Consider the following 19,908-nt stretch of genomic DNA (forward strand, 5'->3'; position numbering starts at 1 on the left):
ATTCCAGCTTATCAATATCCTTCTTAAATTGTGGTGCCAAAAAGTGGACCCAGTACTCCAAGTGTGAACTGACCAAGGCAGAATAGAAGTATTATTACTTATCTGGATCTGGACACTATATGTCTGTTGACGTTACCTAGAATTGCCTTAAGCTTTTTTTGCTGATGCATCAAACTGTAAGCTCATGTTCTACTAAGTGATATTTTTTTTAAAGACTTTTTGCTGTTCTTTGTTTGCTTGTTTTTAAAAGTATAGATGCCACTTCAAATTGCTTAATTTGTGTCATTAAAATCTATTATATTCACCTTCAGAGCACTTTTGTTACAAACCAACTGCTGTGTGGGGGGAGTGAAACAATAATAATAAAAAAAGAATGTTAGAGAAAGTTACTGGCAATGTTCCTTCAGAATGCAGCTGTGCAAATGGGAGCAATATTTATTTAAGGGCTGTGGATGCTCTGACAAAGTGTTATGGCGCTGGGCAAATCATTATGCTAGACATCGCAGCCGTAGGCATTATCGTGGTGGTGGTGCTCAAGCCTATTCAGCATAACAAATTTAACAACCGCGTTTGTAATCCCTAGTCGTTTCAGAGCATTTGGGATTCTGAATCTCATTGTTAGTCAGACATGCCCCCAACAGGGGAATCTTGGCATCATCTTGGCTAAATATGATAAACACAGGCAAACAAGCCTCTCTCATTATCCACTGCCCCAGGAACTTTTGGCTACGGCTCCAAACCCGACAAGAGCTGTGGGAGAGTGGAAGGCCAAGAATCAGTGCTGTTCTTTCTGTGACTACTCTGGCAAGCGGAGGCAGCATGAATGTGATTGTGACTCATGAGACAAAAGCAGGTGAATCAATCACACTTTAGAATCGAACAGCAAACTGCAACTTATATGGAATAGAAGAGCCTCTCGCGTGGCAAAGTCCAGACAGGACTGGAGAGTTTCTGCGTGAGCCAGATCAGGCTCACGGGGCCCTCAAGCGAATATAGGAAAACAGGCTCCCGTGAGTTGAAGAAAATGAGGCATTCCTTAGGCAAACAAGTTTGAAAATGCCTAGAGCAACCCATCTGTCTTCATGGGGTTTTGAGACTGGGATGAGGAACCTTTGGTCCTCCAGATACAGTTGGGCTACAGCTCTCATCATTCCTGACCACTCGCCATGTGGGTTGGGGCTGGTGAAGGGGGGGGTCCAACAGTGTCTGGAGGGCTGTTGGCTCCATAGCGCTACCGCTTCCCAAACCAAGAACCTCAGGGTGTTGGGGAAACAGTAGTGCTGGCAGCTAACGTTATAGGAAGCTGTTTGTATTGTAGTTGTTGACATCCATCCGTCCTGAGAGATAATGGGCGGTGAAGTCTAACCGCTGGAGAATCATAACTTATGCCTCCTGTGTTGTTGTCGGTGTGTTAGCAGCACCCAAGTGACCTTCCCAGGGCGCAAGCCTGAGCAGTGTATATGGAGGTCCCGGGGTGCCCAGACGACAAGACCACCCTCTCAGCCTCGCTGATGTGGTCCAAAGGAAAGCAGAGCAATATGTTTGGCACCAGCTTGGCTGCCGAAGGAGGCGTACAAGGTGCCATCCAATCGTCTAAGGGACTCCACTCCAGATTTGTATAGGATTTACTCCTTAGCCTTTTCTCCCCCCAAAGATATTGTCAGGAGTGCTTACAGGAGCCAGGCCCTATGACTGGTAGGGCTTCGCAAGACTGGGGCTTTCCTAAGTTTCTTCTGGATAGGCAAGGCGTGGACACACCGGTGAGGCTGACTGGTAACTCACAGCACCTGGTGGCAAGAGCTGGGAAGGGTGATAAGGTCAGCATTTCCCTTTGGCTCTTTGCCACAGCAACATGCTTTACTGCATTTGGCTTCTTGACTCCTTGCTTCCTGATCCTCGGACCCTTGGCTCCTTGACTCCTGGTTTCTCTGACCCTCAGACCCCTGGTTTCCTGACTCCTGGCTTCCAGACTCCCGTTCCTGCTCCCATCCCGCCATCTTGTCCCCGGTCCCGATGTTCTCAGCCAGGACTTCAACCGCCCGTAAACCAGACTGTGACAGATATCCCGCAAGGCAGCAGAGGTTTAGGACCAGAGTTTCCTTATACTAGATGGGATGCCTTCCCAGGTTGACAAGTCCCATCTGCCCCTCATGTCTCACTCTACAGCAGGTGCAGAAAGCCTTTTATTGGTCGTTGGACCAACTATTGGTCTCATTCTCTCCATCTGCTATAGCATGTCTTCACATGCAGGGGGAGTCCCTAACTCACCAAGGGTTTGAGACCCATTGGCTACTCTCACCTGGTTTAGCCAGCCAATCAAAGCCATTCCTGGCATGCGGCTGCTATCACATGCTGACAGCTTCTGGGAGCCGCAGGTGAGAGCTGAGTGCAGGGTGGGGACCAAAGGTGGGTAAACAACCCCAAAAGGAACATGATATGTTCCCCACTAGAGGGACTACCCCTCACCTAACACTCTATACACCACAGGGTATGTATTATTACTACTTTTAGTACAGTGGTACCTCAGGTTAAGTACTTAATTTGTTCCGGAGGTCCGTTCTTAACCTGAAACTGTTCTTAACCTGAAGCACCACTTTAGCTAATGGGGCCTCCTGTTGGGGAGCACAATTTCTGTTCTCATCCTGAAGCAAAGTTCTTAACCTAAGGTAATATTTCTGGGTTAGCGGAGTCTGTAACCTGAAGCGTATGTAACCTGAAGGGTATGTAACCCGAGGTACCACTGTATTATTATCCACTCCACTCTAAGATCCCAGAGTGGATTACCACAATTTTAAATACTATATTAAAAACAGCTTTAAAAACTTACAAAAAATGCAATCACAAAAAAATGAGGGTCCTGAAAATATGCACCTCAGACCAGCCTAATCCAATCCACCACTGTGTTCAGACACCAATCCAGAATCTTCAGAGTCTCTCCTGATTCAGATGTTATAGAGAGGTAGAGTTGTGTATCATCAGCATTCTGATGATACCTTGCTCCGAAACTCCTAATAACCATTCCCAATGGCTTCATATAGATATTAAATTGCTCCTGGCGTAATTTTTTTTCACACTTTTGGAACAGCTTAGGCTTCAGCTTACAATGAAGAGGAGTTTGCATCCTGATTTCAAATGTAATTTACATATTGCTGTAATGGATAGGTAAAATGTTTGTTTGTGGTATGGTTTTTTTAAAAAAATATCCCACCCGATTCTAAAGCACCCCACACTGTTTTGCAATGCTAATCTTCCTGTTACAGAAATCTAGCCTTTGGAGAGCAAAAAACAAACAAACAACCATTTACATGCTGTCTATAAAGGAAGGGCATTTTAATTAGATTTTATTGCAATATCGAGATATTAATATTTTACAAGAAGTAGTTTAAACAAACAACAACAACAAACACAGCGGGGAATGGGAATCTGAGGCCCTCCAGATGTTGCTGGACTCCATCTCTGTAATAATCTTAAATCTGCAAACTATAATAATTTTAAGATGGAATGGGAAGGCGGTGTTAACACAGACATAATTCGCTTAGACTGTGCAGAGATTTGGAGTTGCACTGGAGAGTACAGAAGCAAGGCAACATCTTTGCTCTCCCATTAGAAACATGAGCAGCTAGTTGGTTCTGTTTGATTGCATTTCCCCCCTCTAACTGATGAATACCTGTTTTTCTGTTTACATCAAGAAGCCATAGTTTTCACATGAACAGGAAACACAAGAGAGATGCCCTCCATTGAGCTGTGACAATGAAGGATAGCAGTGAGATGGGCTTCCCTCCCCAATTCTAATGGCTTCTGTCCATCTTTTCCAGGCCTGCCTGTAATGAATTTTGCATAGTCCATGCAGGAGGCAGCAAAAAAAAGGGACGCTGAGATCAGGCAATGATTGCTTCCCCTCCTGGCTCCGAGGGCAGGGAAGGAGGATCCTGTGACCCTCCCATTATTGGTGTGCTACAACTCCCATCATTGAAAAACAAAGGTGAAGAAGAGTAGACACTAGTATGGCCCCACACCAAGCAAGACAGTAACCCACTTTTGTGGGTGCTGAAAAATGTGGGGCTTTCACTACAAAAAGGTTGCAAAGCTACTGCAGAACTTTGCTACCGCTTTGGAGTAAATCAGACAGTGCTGGTGATGCCTATGACTCACACTTTGAGTCTCAATTACTCAGTTTTAGAGGCGCCACAAAACATGGTGCTTCCACTGCAGAATGATCGCAGAACTTTGGTACCAGTTTGGAGTAAATCAGAACATGTTGCAGTTGGGGGCGATACCTACGACCCCCAGTGTATCAATTACTCAGTTTGGGGGGGGCGTGCGTGCTGCAAAATGCAGGGTGTGCGCTACAAAACTATTACAAAACTTTGGCACCGGTTTGGAGGGGATCCCCAATTTGGGTGTTTGTAGTTAATGAAGTTCCAAAGGTCCATAGCTTTTTAGATACTAAACCTGCTGTATCCTGGAACTGGTCATATGCAGTGCAGCTGATAATAATAATAATAATAATAATAATAATAATAATAATAATAATAATAATAATAATTTATTATTTATACCCCGCCCATCTGGCTGGGCCTCCCCAGCCACTCTGGGCGGCTTCCATAAAAACCAAAAATACAGTAAAATATCACACGTTAAAAACTTCCCTAAACAGGGCTGCCTTAAGATGTCTTCTGAATGTCAGGTAGTTGTTTATCGCTTTGACATCTGCTGGAAGGGCGTTCCACAGGGCGGGCGCCACTACCGAGAAGGCCCTCTGCCTGGTTCCCTGTAGCTTTGCTTCTCGCAATGAGGGAACCGCCAGAAGGCCCTCAGCGCTGGACCTGATTTGAGTGTTGAATGGGACACAGCTGAAGGAAGACCAAGGAAGCTCCAGCAACCTTGGCCCTTGCCTGTAAAAGCAAGTCTAGAGGGAGAGACTAGACTGGTGTCAGCAGGTTCCAGGAACCCTCTTGTGGTGAGATTTTGAGGGATGATCTGTGAGTTTGCTTAGGTCTGGGTAGAGAGCCAAGCTTGATGGAAGGAGTCCTGGGTGGGAGACAGGAGTCTGAGGTGTGTTGAGTGGAGAAGGGTTTCAGAATTTATCAGTATTTATTAGCAATTTCTGTATCAATGCTTCTATTGCCTATTTTTGTAACATTCGTTGTTGTTGTTTGCTGTATACTGCTTAGAGAAAAGTTTCTATATTAAGTGGTACAGAAATTGACTAACTAACTAAAAAATAATAATAATGCCCTGAATATGCTGCGCTATGCGTGGTCCATATAGTATGTATCAGGAGGGTAAGTATGTATTAGATTCTGCATAATCTGTATGTACCAGATTCTGCATAAAGGACAGATGGTGCTACAAAGAATAATCAGAAACATGATATTTAGTTGGAAGCTGACATGCCTATCTTTTGTTTTCAAGTAAAGATTGCTCCTGGCATAAAAGGGTAAAGCAGCACCACTGAGATTTGAGAGGGAATCAGCAAGTTTTTGTTTTTCACAGAATCAATATGTCAGATGCAGCATGAGATATAGAGAGCAGGCTCATTAAAACTTGAAGACATTCATATATTTTTTATTTTATTTTGCTTTAAAATGAAAGCCCTCTGGAATATTGTATATGAACATCTTGAAAATTATGGAAATTTCCCTGTCAAAAAATGACAAGCTGACTAATACTAAGGAGCATGTTTTAAACACAAATCTCTCTTCTCTTCCCTGCCCCGCCCCCTTCACCCTTAGTCAAAAATCCTATTTCTACAGATCTCGTACTAGAAAAATATTACATTCTGCAGACTAATCTCACCTACTCTTAATAGATTTGGTACAGCACACAGCCCAACTGAGCACTCGAAAACAGTGAAGTTTTCTCCCTGCTGTATTTTAATTAGCTAGAACATGGTATTTATGAACATATCCTGACTGATTGATCCCATTGCATGCGCCAATATCAGCTCCAGGTTCTTTCGTGGTTTGGTGGGGGCTTCACAGTCCCCAGTGTCGGCACCCAGCATAATAGGACATCTGTTGGGGCACATGTGTCCTAGCGAGGTCACTGATGGGTAAACATCAGGGAGAAAGGGACTTTTCCAAAGTGGCACCCAGGTTGTGGCTCAGCTTTCCTAGGGAAGCTGGCCTGGTACCACCTGTGTGAAAATAATAATAATAATTTATTATTTATACCCCACCCATCTGGCTGGGTTTCCCCAGCCACTCTGGGCACCTTCCAACAGAATATTAAAATACAATAGTCTATTAAACATTAAAAGCTTCCCTAAACAGGGCTGCCTTCAGATGTCTTCTAAAAGTCTGGTAGTTGTTTTTCTCTTTGATATCTGGTGGGAGGGCGTTCCACAGGGCGGGTGCCACTACAGAGAAGGCCCTCTGCCTGGTTCCCTATAACTTGGCTTCTCGCAGTGAGGGAACAGCCAAAAGGCCCTCGGCGCTGGACCTCAGAGTCCAGGCAAAACGATAGGGGTGGCGGCGCTTCTTCAGGTATATTGGACCGAGGCCGTTTAGGGCTTTAAAGATCCTTTCTGTTTACCATGGCCTTCTAAGCTATTTACGTCTACTGGGCACCTCCATTTTAAAATCTATGCTTTTAATCTTGATGATGTTGTGCTCTCATTTTTTCAGCTGTATCGATTTTATGCTGGGTACTTTTATTACAGGGGTCAGCAAACTTTTGCAGCAGGGGGCCAGTCCACTGTCCCTCAGACCTTGTGGGGGGCCGGAGTATACTTTGAAAAGAAAAAAAATGAACAAATTCCTATGCCCCACAAATAATCCAGAGGTGCATTTAAAATAAAAAGACACATTCTACTCATGTAAAAACACGCTGATTCCCGGACTGTCCACGGGCCAGATTTAGAAGGCGATTGGGCTGGATATGGCCCCCAGGCCTTAGCTTGTCTACCAATGTTTTAGTAGAACGGCAGATAACAGCAGCAGCAATTTTAGTACTACTAATACTTCTGCTACTGTTACCGTCAGCATAAGTGCACAGTCATGCTGGGATTATCATCCACCCAGTGTTGCATAATGGTTACTCTTGGACCATGACCTGGGAGACCAGGATTCGAATCCCCACTCAGCCATGAAGCTCACTGGGTGACACTGGGCCAGTCACCATCTCTTGGCCTGTTTCATTTATCATTTCATTATTTCATGATGGGTGGTAGAGCTGAAAGGGGACATCTGCATCCCAGTGGTGCGCTGGGAAATGTCAAAGTCCAGGAACTCGCTGTGGTAGCCCCCAAAGACAACACCCCCCCCCCAAGGAAAGCCCAATATATGAGTATTTTCTCAGTTATAGAATAGTGAGCCAGAAAAAGGGTGGTGTAGCAGCTGGAAGTTTGGTTCCATCCACACCAAATGTTTAAAGCACAAGCCTTCTTCCAAATGGTCCTGGAGACTGAGGTTTGCCTCTCTTAGAGCTACAATTCCCAGCATCTTATGGTTCCCAGGATGCTTTCAATGCATGGTGTAGATGTGACTTCTGACTGGGGGGCAGGGAGACCTGAGTTTACAGCCATGACCAGCAATGACGTTCACCAAATCACCTTGGACCCAGCTTACCTAACAAAGGGGTCATGTGCCAGGTCTCCCCTCCAAAACCCCCCAGTCTCGCAGCACTGGCAAAAACTGCTCCTGCAGTAAATAAAGAACCAGAGCTGTTCTCTCCTGTGTCCCTGCTCCACTCTACCAATGTTTATGCCACCATGTTATGGAACGGAGTAACCACTCGCCATCATCCAATAAATGGACAGCCAACTGCATTTTTCTCCCTCTTTCATTTCGATCTATGAACGGCCACAAAGTTGTCCATTTTCAATTTTTAAAAGAATGATTTCATAATTCAGTTTTCTAAAAATAAATAAAAATCAACCAAGTCTTTTGAATTTAATGGGCAATTCTTACTAACACACATACACAGTTATTGCAAAAATTTCAAGACAGCCGCTGTTAATATTTTTCAAGTTACAGGAGAAAGAAAATACAGTATATGTATTTAATAGCATATTGAGGTGTATCTATCCATTTGAAAGCTACTTACATAAAAAAGGGCATCAGTTGGATAAGAGTCTCTTTTTTAGGGTTGGAAGCGAATTCTGGCACAGTCTGGATTACTTTGTTCATAACATTCCTTAAGTAATTCTGCAACTGTTTCCGCCTTTCTTCTACAAACTTTGCATCCTAAGAGGAGTGGGAGGGAGGAGAAAATGGAATTAGGCCACAGACTTAAATTTTTGTGCCAAGCAAAAATATAAAATGTAATTTTCGAGTTCCCTTCCTAAAATAAATAAAAGTCAAGCTGTACTGCAGATGGACAGCATAACACAAAGTATGGAAACATCACAATAAGGTCCAGAATCCAACTACGAATGCAGTATCAAACCTCAAAGCTGCACTATTGATGTGAAAATGGAAATTGGTCCTTAAAGTGAATTTCTGTTTGAATTGTAGACTGGAGGACATTCAGGATGTCATAGACCAGCTGATCTTGTATTTAGTATCAGTTTAAATGTATTTGCAAATAAAATATATTTTGCCTCGAAACAACATTTTGGTACAAATAATGCAGTGGAATTCAGAAGCTGCCTTCAGGATTACTAGCAAACATCTTATTGATTGGTTATTAAAACCACGACCTTTCCTTAAAAAATATGGATGTTCAAGGAAGCTTACAACATTCTAAACACAAGAACACACACATTGCAGGGGAAAATATTAGAAGAGATTTCAGAGACATATGACAGCACATCAAATGAAAATGAAATCCGAGGAATCGATACAAAAAACATTCCTTCGATACAAAGGTCATTTTTTCAGCTCATCAAAATGAAGATCTGCCTAAGAAACATCTCAATGAAGTGGCAAGAGACCAGAGGCAGAGGGATGAGCTTCCTCAGGTAGGGAGCGTCACAGTCTAGGTGCGGACTTGGGGAAGGCTATCTCAGACATTCCTGCAAGCCACACCTCAGTGACTGAAGGGCTGGGGGGAAAGGGGAGAGGAGAACGAGAGAGCTTTTCCACTAGATCTCACAGTTGGGTAGGTTCATACAGGAGGAGCTGGCCCTTTAGATATCCTGAACCTGAAGCCATTCGGAGCCATTTAGGGCCCTGTAAAGCTAACAGACAGCACTCTGAATTGCTCCCAGTGAAAGTGTTCTATTAATGGCATCACTTGGTTCCAAGAGTCAGATTCCGCCATTATCCTAGATGTCCCATTCTGGACCAGTGGAAGATTCTGGATACTTTTCAAAGGAAGCTCCACATAAAGCACATTGCAGCAATACATCCAGACACAATGTAAACTAAAGCAAGGGTAGCTAAACTTTTCTGGGGCAAGGGCCTTATTGACACATGCCCCCCGCCGTGTGTGTGTGAGAGAGAGAGAGCGCATGGCCAAACTTTTTCTTTTAAAACAATAATGGGGTGTCTTGGGGGTCCACAAAAAACCCTTTTCACATCACAGTATCATGCTGGGGGACCTATGTGAGTGGCAGATTCTTTTCTTTTTTTTAAGGAGGGCACAAAAAATCTATTGGGATGCTGGATAAGGTAGTCCACAGTTCTCCCAGGTAGACATATGTTTGCTAATACTAGGAACATTATTGACATTTTGGAACTTTTGCAAACAGACATAAATACAAAAGCAGTGTTAATTTTTATAGATGCGGAGAAGGCCTTTGATAATATTTCTTGGAAATTTATGAAGGGAAATTTAAAAGAAATGGGAGTGGGACGGGGGCCAAATTGATAGTTAACAATGTGGTTACAGAAGAGTTCAAAATTGAAAAAGGAACACGACAAGGCTGCCCGATCTCCCCTCTGTTATTTATCTCGGTTCTGGAGGTGCTCTTGAACATGATCAGAGGGGACCGGTTGGTGGAAGGGATTCAGGTCGGAGCGAAACAATACAAACTTAAAGCTTTTGCAGATGACCTAGTTTTGACCCTGCAGGAGCCAGAATCTAGTACGAAAAGAGTATTACAATTGATTCAGGACTTTGGTCGGGTGGCGGGATTTAAATTAAACAAACAGAAAACCAAGGTGCTGGGAAAAAATTTGACAGACACAGAGTCAGAACGGTTTCAGAGAGAAACAGAACTAACTATGGTTAAAAATGTAAAGTACCTAGGGGTAAACATAACAGCAAAAAATCTGAGTCTATTCAAGGATAACTATGAAAAATGTTGGTCTGAAATTAAGAGAGACTTGGATAGTTGGACAAAATTGAAGCTTTCTTTGTTAGGCCGAATTGCTGCTATTAAGATGAATGTATTGCCAAAAATGTTATTTTTGTTTCAAACACTACAGATTGTGGACAAAACGGAGTGCTTCCGGAAGTGGCAGAAAGATATATCTAAATTTGTCTGGCAGGGCAAAAAGCCCAGAATTAAGTTTAAGATATTAACAGATGCGAAAGAAAGAGGGGGCTTTGCCCTGCCAGACTTAAAGTTGTACTATGAAGCCGCAGCTTTCTGCTGGCTAAAAGACTGGCTACTTCTCGAAGACACTGACGTACTGGACCTGGAAGGTTTTAACAATGCTTTTGGTTGGCATGCATACTTATGGTATGACAAAGTTAAGATCAATAAGGCCTTTAAGAACCATATTGTCAGGAAAGCAGTGTTTAATGTCTGGACAAAATATAAAGACTTATTGGAAAATAAAACTCCAAGGTGGCTTTCACCTCTGGAGGCTAAGGCCCGAAAAAGACCCAATATGGAGGCCAAATGGCCAAAATATTGGGAAATATTAGAAAAAGATGGAGACAATTGGAAATTGCAGAGTTTGGAGAAAATGAAGGATAAGGTGCGAGACTGGTTACATTATGCTCAGATTAAAGAAGTTTTTAAAAATGACAAAAAGTTAGGGTTCCAGGTGGAGAAATCGAAGTTAGAAACAGAATTGTTAGAACCAAAGACTAAGGTACTATCTAGAATGTATAACTTGCTGTTAAAATGGAATACACAAGACGAAATGGTTAAATCGGCTATGATAAAATGGGCACAGGATATTGGGCATAACATTATGTTTGAGGACTGGGAAAGGTTGTGGACCACTGGGCTGAACTTCACCGCATGTAATGCTCTGAAGGAAAATGTAATGAAAATGATATATAGATGGTACATGACCCCAGTTAAACTTGCCAAAATATACCATTCGTCTGATAATAAATGTTGGAAATGTAAAGAAAATGAAGGAACATTCTTTCACCTCTGGTGGACATGCCCTAAGGTGAAGGTCTTCTGGGAAATGATATATAATGAGCTGAAAAAGGTATTTAAGTATACCTTCACTAAGAAACCAGAGGCCTTCCTTCTGGGTATTGTCGGCCAGAAGGTGCTAAAGAAGGACCGAACATTCTTTATGTATGCAACAACGGCAGCAAGGATACTCATCGCAAAAAACTGGAAAACTCAAGATCTACCCACACTGGAAGAGTGGCAGATGCAGCTGATGGACTATATGCAACTGGCCGAGATGACTGGCAGAATCCGTGATCTGGGAGAAGAGAAGATGGAGGAAGACTGGGAGAAATTCAAGATGTATCTACAAAAACATTGTAATTTGGTTGAATGTTAAGAAGGATGCTAGATTATAAAAAATTGGCCACCACTAAATTAGATTTAAATTTGATGATAAGTGAGACTAAAGAAAATATAAATTTTTTTTGGAAGAAGTGCTAGATTATATTTGAATGAGTGGACATGAGATTGTAAACAAGTTGATAATTTGTTTGGAAAAAACTTTTAACGATGTAAATGGGAGCGGGAGACGCGAGGGAGTCCAAAGAAGTGATGAAATTATGTTTGTGACAGAAGTAAGATTGTTTATTATTTGTGCATTTATATTTAAAAACTTTAATAAATATTTATATATATATAAAAAAAGGTAGTCCACAGTTTAGCCACACCTAAAGAAAGACATGTGCAACTATGACTAGGATGCAGTTGGGATGGTTGCCACTTGATCCTGCCTACAACGGTCAGGAAAGGAGAAGAAGAGGGAGCAGACTTCATTGCATTTTTTTGGTCAGGTGTGGGGAGACCCAGAACCTGTGATTCTGGATTTAGAGGGGGAAAGCACAGTCAAGAAACATTGAACAAGGCCGTTCAGACAACCCTCCCCCCCCCTTTCTCTTTTGAAAATCAGTTTTCACCATTATTATTTTTTGTAAGAACTAAGAGAACCAGCCAAGGATTATATTTACATCTGCACAAACAGCAACAGCAGCAGCATAGCTCATTTGGGTCTCTTCCAATTCAGCACCTAGGGTCTCCCAGTCAACAACACATTAGAAACAAACAAATCTGGATGGAAGCCCGGAATGGAAAACGCCAAAGAGATTTGGTAGTCACTTAATGGAGTTTAGCAGTTCATAATCTGACTCTCCACCTGCTACTGCATATATATATATGAGAGACTTGCCAATTATATAGTCACCTACTCCAGAGGAAGGTGGGTGGACAGGAAACATTCAATGGGCATTGACCAGCACTCCCCGCCAGTAGAAATAAAATGAAAGAATTAAAACATTAAAAGCTCATTTCAACCTAGCAGTCTGCTTTTTTCCACAGCGTATTCAGTTCCACGGAAGTGCTATTGGGATGTCCAAGTGTGAGAATGGGCAACTGATTTTGGACAGCAGAGATTGCTACTCCCTTCCTTAGAATTACATTACATTCAAGTAGACTCACTGCCTCATCCAAAATATGGTACTTCAACGAAGGCTGTGCATTTGCATTAGACCCACAGAGTCCTTACAAGAGTTTAAATCTCACAAGACTACATATTTATCCCACTAAAGAGATGTCTATGCGTGCTCTCAGAAATCCTTACAGCAACCTTGTCATGCCGATGAGTATTATTAGGGCAGCGTAACCCCAGAATCCACCACTGCTTCAACTGTTCTTCCCCCAGCAATGGCCATTAAGAGTCCTGACACTTCTGCTTATTATTTAGTTATTTTTATTAGTCAGTATTTATTTTTATTTTTTGGTTCATAGCAGGACCAATATTTGAACCAGAGACTTCTTTGCCACCACGTCTCTGAACAAACAAAAAAATTGGCATCTTATGACTGGAGACAAAGCAGGATTTGCAGTATAGTGGTACCTCGGGTTAAGTACTTAATTCGTTCAGGAGGTCCGTTCTTAACCTAAAACTGTTCTTAACCTGAAGCACTACTTTAGCTAATGGGGCCTCCCGCTGTCACCGCGCCGCCGGAGCATGATTTCTGTTCTCATCCTGAAGCAAAGTTCTCAACCCGAGGTACTATTTCTGGGTTAGCAGAGTCTGTAACCTGAAGCGTATGTAACCTGAAGCATGTGTAACCCAAGGTACCACTGTATCCAGTGAAATAAGTGAGGTTCTAGAAAATGGCTCAACATCCCATCCCGTGCTCTTCACTCAGCCGACACAGGTAAATTCAGACCTGGTTAATTCAAGCACTCTTGTAATTTGGGTAGAAGAAATACAGATAATGGTAAAGGTAAAGGTAAAGGGACCCCTGACCATTAGGTCCAGTCATGGCCGACTCTGGGGTTGCGGTGCTCCTCTCGCTTTACTGGCTGAGGGAGCCGGCGTACAGCTTCCGGGTCATGTGGCCAGCATGACTAAGCTGCTTCTGGAGAACCAGAGCAGTGCACGGAAATGCTGTTTACCTTCCCGCCAGAGCGGTACCTATTTATCTACTTGCACTTTGAGGTGCTTTCGAACTGCTAGGTTGGCAGGAGCAGGGACCAAGCAACGGGAACTTACCCCGTCGCAGGGATTCGAACCGGCGACCTTCTGATTGGCAAGTCCTAGGCTCTGTGGTTTAACCCACAGCGCCACCCGTAGTGCTACCCAAATATTTACACTATGGATATTTTTTAAGGCTGCCCTTTTGAAGCAAAATTTGATTGTCTGAAAAGAGACAATGCCAGAAAGTCATTAGGACTGTGTGCAAGACATCCTGGTGTGGAGAAAGAGGATAGAAGAAAATATTTCTCCCTCATCTCAGAACACTAGAACTCATGAACATTCAGTGAAAAGGGAATGATGGAAAATTCAGGACAGGTATAAGAAAATACTTATTCATGCAGTGCATAACTGAACTATGGAATTTGCTCCCCAAAGAGTGCTTGCTTGTTTCCCAGAGACATCTGGTTGGCCACTCTGAGAACAGAATGCTGGACTAGATGGGCTACTGGCCTGATCCATCAGGACTCTTATGTTCTTAATCCTGACCCACCACACTCCCTTTTTCACCCAGGTATCCAACTCCCTTTGCTTGTGTTTGCTGATGAGGTCAGGGTTTTTAATAATGTAACCCTAATACACAACACGGGACGCAGATGGTGCTGTGGGTTAAACCACAGAGCCTAGGACTTGCCGATCAGAAGGTCGGCAGTTCGAATCCCCGCAACGGGGTGAGCCGCCATTGCTCGGTCCCTGCTCCTGACAACCTAGCAGTTCGAAAGCATGCCAAAAAAGTGCAAGTAGATAAATAGGTACCACTCCAGCCGGAAGGTAAATGGTGTTTCCGTGCGCTGCTCTGGCTCGCCAGAAGCGGCTTAATCATGCTGGCCACATGCCCCAGAAGCTGTACACCGGCTCCCTCGGCCAATAAAGCGAGATGAATGCCGCAACCCCAGAGTCAGTCATGACTGGACCTAATGGTCAGGGGTCCCTTTACCTTTAATACACAACACTATGCATTCCTTTATTAGTGCAAGATCTCGGAGCAGAAATTGGCCCAAAGAAAGTTCCATTTAATCCAAAGCAACTCAGTCAGACATTGGTTCACGACGCAAATCTCTGGAGCTTAGTGCTGCTTAACTGATCTCTTCTTTCATTGCAACACTTAAGAGTGCAAAAAATAAAAACAGGAAAGTCAGAAAATACTGTATAGCCAAGTAGGTTTGCACCTATGATTGTATTTTGGAAAAAACATCCATGTCTCAAATTTGAAGAATCAAACTGGTAATTGTTCTAAAGAGACCAATAAGTACTGACTAATTGGTAAAATACATTACACACTCTTGTTTTTGTCAGCTTAAAAACTCTCACAGGAGATATGGATGCTCAATGAAGAGGAAACCTTTATGGACCTACTTAATGATCTTGCAAAAATCGCTATTTGGGGATTCTTATGGAAATTCATCAGAAAGTTAACAGGAACCATGACTTGAAAAGATCTCCACCTGGGAAATTATTTTTAAAATTCATTATTTGCACCGTAATGCGAGAAAATTTGAAACACCTTTGTTTAGCTACAGTTTCTAAACTTGTATTGATGGCAAATGGGCAAAGGTCCTTAGGGAGTGTGCTCCACAGGCAGAATGGCACCATGATGAAGACACTTCCATCTGCAGCCTCTCTTTTTAGAGTCCAGGGTGGAAAGCTGCAGCTCCATCCAGGGAGACTACTCCATCTATAGCAGGGGTCAGCAAACTTTTTCAGCAGGGGGCCGGTGTTGGGATACTGCCAGGGAGACATAGGCCTCCACGCCGACTCCGGACTCCGGACGTCCATCGACCTCCCGTAGATACAGTATCAGCAATTAGCGACATGAGCTCCAGAAAATAGCTTTCACATTCCAGAACTGATGCACGCTCTATCAGCAGATAATGCACAGCGAAAGTTGCACTCAGGAGAGCATTATTTAGAAAGTTTATTCAGCGTTGGTCAGAACAAAGAAAAACATGTCTGCCTGCTAGCGTGTTCAGCGCAGAGAGCGAGAGAGACAGACAACAGCTCTATCGAAACAGAAACATCCTGTGAACAGGAAATACGCAGGCTGTATGACTCACATAGCCTGCTCCCTTTTAAGGTGGAACGGAAATATCCTAACAGCCGGTCCACTGTCCCTCAGACCTTGTGGAGGGCCAGACCATATTTTGAAAAGAAAAAAAATGAACGAATTCCTATGCCCCACAAATAACCCAGTGATGCATTTTAAATAAAAGGACACATTCTACTCATGTAAAAACACTCTGATTCCCGGACCGTCGCGGGCCGGATTGAGAAGGTGACTGGGCTGGATCCGGGGCCCCGACCTTAGTTTGCCTACCCATGATCTATAGCTACTACTTCTGAACACTACAGCATCATTCAGCTACAAGAGCACACTAAACCTTTATCTGTGGATACAGATATTTTCTTTGTGGCACATTTTTCTTTCTTTGCAGGTTGCAGGAATGGAAGCCCAAGTAACTGGAGATTCACAAATTCTGATTGATAAACTCAAAACCAAAACAGGAGAGCAAAGTTCCACCAGGAATTTGAGGTTTTGCAAATCACAGCTGGTCTTAAACCGACATTATTGCCTAACAGATGGTTAACACGGGCTGAGGTGTTTCATCGAAGACGTTCCTAATACTGTCCCTTCCACAGGCTACTATAAGCAGCATGATTCTCTGTGTTATCCAGCCAGCTAAATAGATCATTAAAAAGACATTTTTTATTTTATTTTGCAACATAGACACCCTGATTACTGCATTCCGCTGAGGACCAAAAACTACACTCTGCTCTAATGTAATCATTTGCTGTGCAGCCTGGCAAAACTAGCTGCTAAGGAAGGCAGTCTTAGGGAACAAGAGCTAAGGGAGCACTTTCATTTTTTTATACCAGAAGATAGATCAGGACTCAAACTCAGTGAAGTCAGAGCATACTGTGGAAACATGTCTAGTCCATTCTTTTTTTCTTTTCTTTTTTAAATACAACCAAAGAGGGCTGCCCTGGCTTTAAATTTATCAAGTTAGCTCTATGAGCATAATTTAACACACCTCCACCTTGCATTCAGCTCTCAACAGTGGCTCCTTGAAGCTGTCAGAATGTGACAGCAGCCACACCCTGAAATGGCTTCCACTGGCTAGCTAAACCAGGTGAGGGCAGCCAATGGGTCACAAACTATCAGTGAGTTAGGGACACGCCCTGCATGTGAAGACAGGCTCCAATGGATTGAGCAGACAAGACCTATCGTGGGTCCAGTGGTCCAGAAGGCAGTATCTGCACATGCTGTAGAGCAGGCATAGGCAAACTTGGCCCTCCAGATGTTTTGGGACTACAACGCCCATCATCCCTAGCTAACAGGACCAGTGGTCAGGGATGATGGGAGGTGTAGTCCCAAAACATCTGGAGGGCTGCGTTTGCCTATGCCTGCTGTAGAGGGAAGTGAGAGGCAGGTGAGGCTTGTCAACCTGGGGAGGTGGCCCATCTAGGAGACGGAAAACACTGTTTTTTTTGAAATGATGCGTGACTAAAAAGTGTTGTCGCCAACATAAAAAGTTTGGAAAGCTCTGGAGCAAACTCTACACAAATCTGGAGTGGAGTCCCTCAGACGGTTGGAGGGTGCCATGGACGCCATCTCCTTCCAGCAACTCCTGAAGCCAAGCAGGTGCCAAATGTATTGCTCTGCTTTCCTTTGAATCAGTGTGTCGTGGGCCAGGAGTCAGCTTCGCCTGCTCAACAGCAGCCTGAAGGGGGAGAAGGCAGAGTGACTCCACCTGCAGCTGATCAGCCTTCAAGGACACAGAGGAGGAGGCACTGATGAGAACCACCTGGCTTCAGCCTTCTCCCCCTTCAGGCTGCTGTTCAGCAGATGAAGCTGATTCATGGCCCATGACACACATCAGTGAAGTTCAAAGGGGGGTCTTTTCGTCTGGGCAGCCCAGGACCACCATACACACTGCCCAGACTTGCGCCTTGGGGAGGTCACTTTGGTGCTAACAACAACAACAACAACAACAACAACAACAATTTACTATTTATACCCCACCCATCTGGCTAAGTTTCCCCAGCCACTCTGGGCGGCTCCCAATCGAGTGTTAAATACAGTACAGCATTAAATATTAAAAACTTCCCTAAACAGGGCTGCCTTCAGATGTCTTTTAAAGATAAGATAGCTGCTTATTTCCTTCACATCTGAAGGGAGGGCGCCACTACAAAGAAGGCCCTCTGTCTGGTTCCCTGTAACCTCACTTCTCGCAATGAGGGAACCGCCAGAAGGCCCTCAGCGCTGGATCTCAGTGTCTGGGCTGAACGATGGGGGTGGAGACACTCCTTCAGGTATAGAGGACCGAGGCCGTTTAGGGCTTTAAAGGTCAGCACCAATGTCGTGGTTTGACTTCACCCCCTTGAGACGCACTACATTGTTTCTCGAGACAGATGCATGCCAACAACAAACAACTTTACTTGCCTACCACAACGGGACAGCTATTTGCTGTCATTTCCTATCCAAGCAAGTGAACAATGACAAGATTTGGGAAATGGGAGCGTCACCATTTGCTTGCCTTCCACTCTCCCTTTGGGTGGCTGCGTAGACTGGACCCAGAAGAAGAGGGCAAGCAAATAAGTATTCACAGGAAGCCTCTGAGGGTCAGTGATGAATGGGAGTCCTACAGGAGCAGCTCTTTCTGTCCCTTCCTAGGAACTAGGGATATAGGAACCTATGAAAATGCCTTATACCACATCAAACCTTTGGTCCGTCTAGCTCAGTACACTGACTGGTAGTGCTTCTTCAGGTTTTCAGATACGGGATTTTCCCAGCCGTACCTGGAAATGCTGGGGACTGAACCTGGGACATCCAGCATCCAAGATGGATGATCTACCACTGAGCTAAGAAGACCCATGTGCTCAGGTAGACAGAAGCTTAATTACGGTGTGTGTGTGTGTGTGTGTGTGTGTGTGTGTGTGTGTGTGTCCTTTTAAAGTGAAGAGTATCTTAAGTGCCTTTGCAGAAAGGCAGCATATAAAAAGGCAGTGAATCTTAATTTGCAATTTTCAGAAAATTGCAGAAACATACAGGAATTCCCCGCCCCTCCGTGCTTCAAAAGCTCAAGGTGATTTCAGCGAAATCATTTCACTCATTTTCTTGTTTTCAAGTGACTGCTACAACAGTAACAGAGAGCATACTATCCCACCTCGAATTTCTTTTTATCAACGCTATAAATACTTCACACAATGTACTTCAACTTGCCTTCCTCACTTAAGCTTTGACCTGAAATCATAACCTTCCTCTCTCCAGGCCCCATGCCCCAGTGATTTCACATGTCCTTAAAAATACCCAGGACAACCCCAAATCCCGCTAACCCAAGTTGTGGTCTGACACAGCAGAGGCAGAGAGGGCAGCACTGTTAACCATAGTACAGTGGTACCTCAGGTTAAGAACTTAATTCGTTATGGAGGTCTGTTCTTAACTTGAAACTGTTCTTAACCTGAAGCACCACTTTAGTTAATGGGGCCTCCCGCTGCCGCTGCACAATTTCTGTTCTCATCCTGAAGCAAAGTTCTTAACCCGAGGTACTATTTCTGGATTAGCGGAGTCTGTAACCTGAAGCGTCTGTAACCTGAAGCGTCTGTAACCCAAGGTACCACTGTATTACACTTTTGCACCAGCCTGGTGGGGTGCTACTGCCCAGTAGTTTGAGGTCAATAAATAAACACACACACACACACACACACACACACACACACACACACACCAGCTTGAAGCCTGCATGCCCCTCTGACACAAGAACACAAGAAGAGTCTGTTGGATCAGGCCAGTGACTCATCTAGTCCAGCGTCCTGTTCTCACAGTGGCCAACCAGATGCCTGTAGAAAATCTGCAAGCAGAACTCAAACCTAACAACACTCTCTCCTCCTATGGTTTCTAGCAACTGGTATTCAGAAGCATTGCTGACTCTGACTATGGGGGAAAAGCATAGTCATTGTGGCTGGTAACCACTGATAGCCGTATCCTCAATGAATTTGTTGAATCCTCTTTTAAAGGCATCCAAGCTGACATAAAGCTCGAAGTGTGTGTTTCAAAGTAAGCCCAAAGTTTGCTTTCGGCTAAAGCTATTTTACCCGGTGTCGTGTTCAAATAAACAACTGGAAGGTGGGCACAAAAACAGAGGTTCCAGATTTTGTCTGC

The 19,908-nt window shown here is 43.9% G+C and overlaps 1 protein-coding gene and 1 long non-coding RNA gene across 7 annotated transcripts in view; both read right to left on the bottom strand.

Moving 5' to 3' along the window:
- The window catches only part of SNX29 (sorting nexin 29), a 226,228-nt gene that overhangs the window by 40,052 nt on the left and 166,268 nt on the right, over positions 1–19,908 (bottom strand). For 4 of the 6 annotated variants that reach the window (XM_081839688.1, XM_081839690.1, XM_081839691.1 and 1 more), the window contains exon 20: positions 8,050–8,189. In XM_081839688.1, coding sequence (XP_081695814.1) covers positions 8,050–8,189 — 140 coding nt within the window. Of the gene's footprint in view, positions 1–6,525; positions 6,734–8,049; positions 8,190–19,908 lie in introns of those variants that run through there. The other 2 variants (XM_081839692.1, XM_081839693.1) reach the window with 2 other exon arrangements.
- Positions 3,325–6,144, bottom strand: LOC309329413. Its single transcript, XR_014151143.1, has 2 exons — positions 4,827–6,144; positions 3,325–4,487 (listed from the first exon to the last, which is right to left on the bottom strand). It is a non-coding gene; the product is annotated as an uncharacterized lncRNA (long non-coding RNA).

Source organism: Podarcis erhardii, assembly GCF_964252035.2.
Source record: "Podarcis erhardii genome assembly, chromosome: 14".
Lineage (NCBI taxonomy): Eukaryota > Metazoa > Chordata > Lepidosauria > Squamata > Lacertidae > Podarcis > Podarcis erhardii.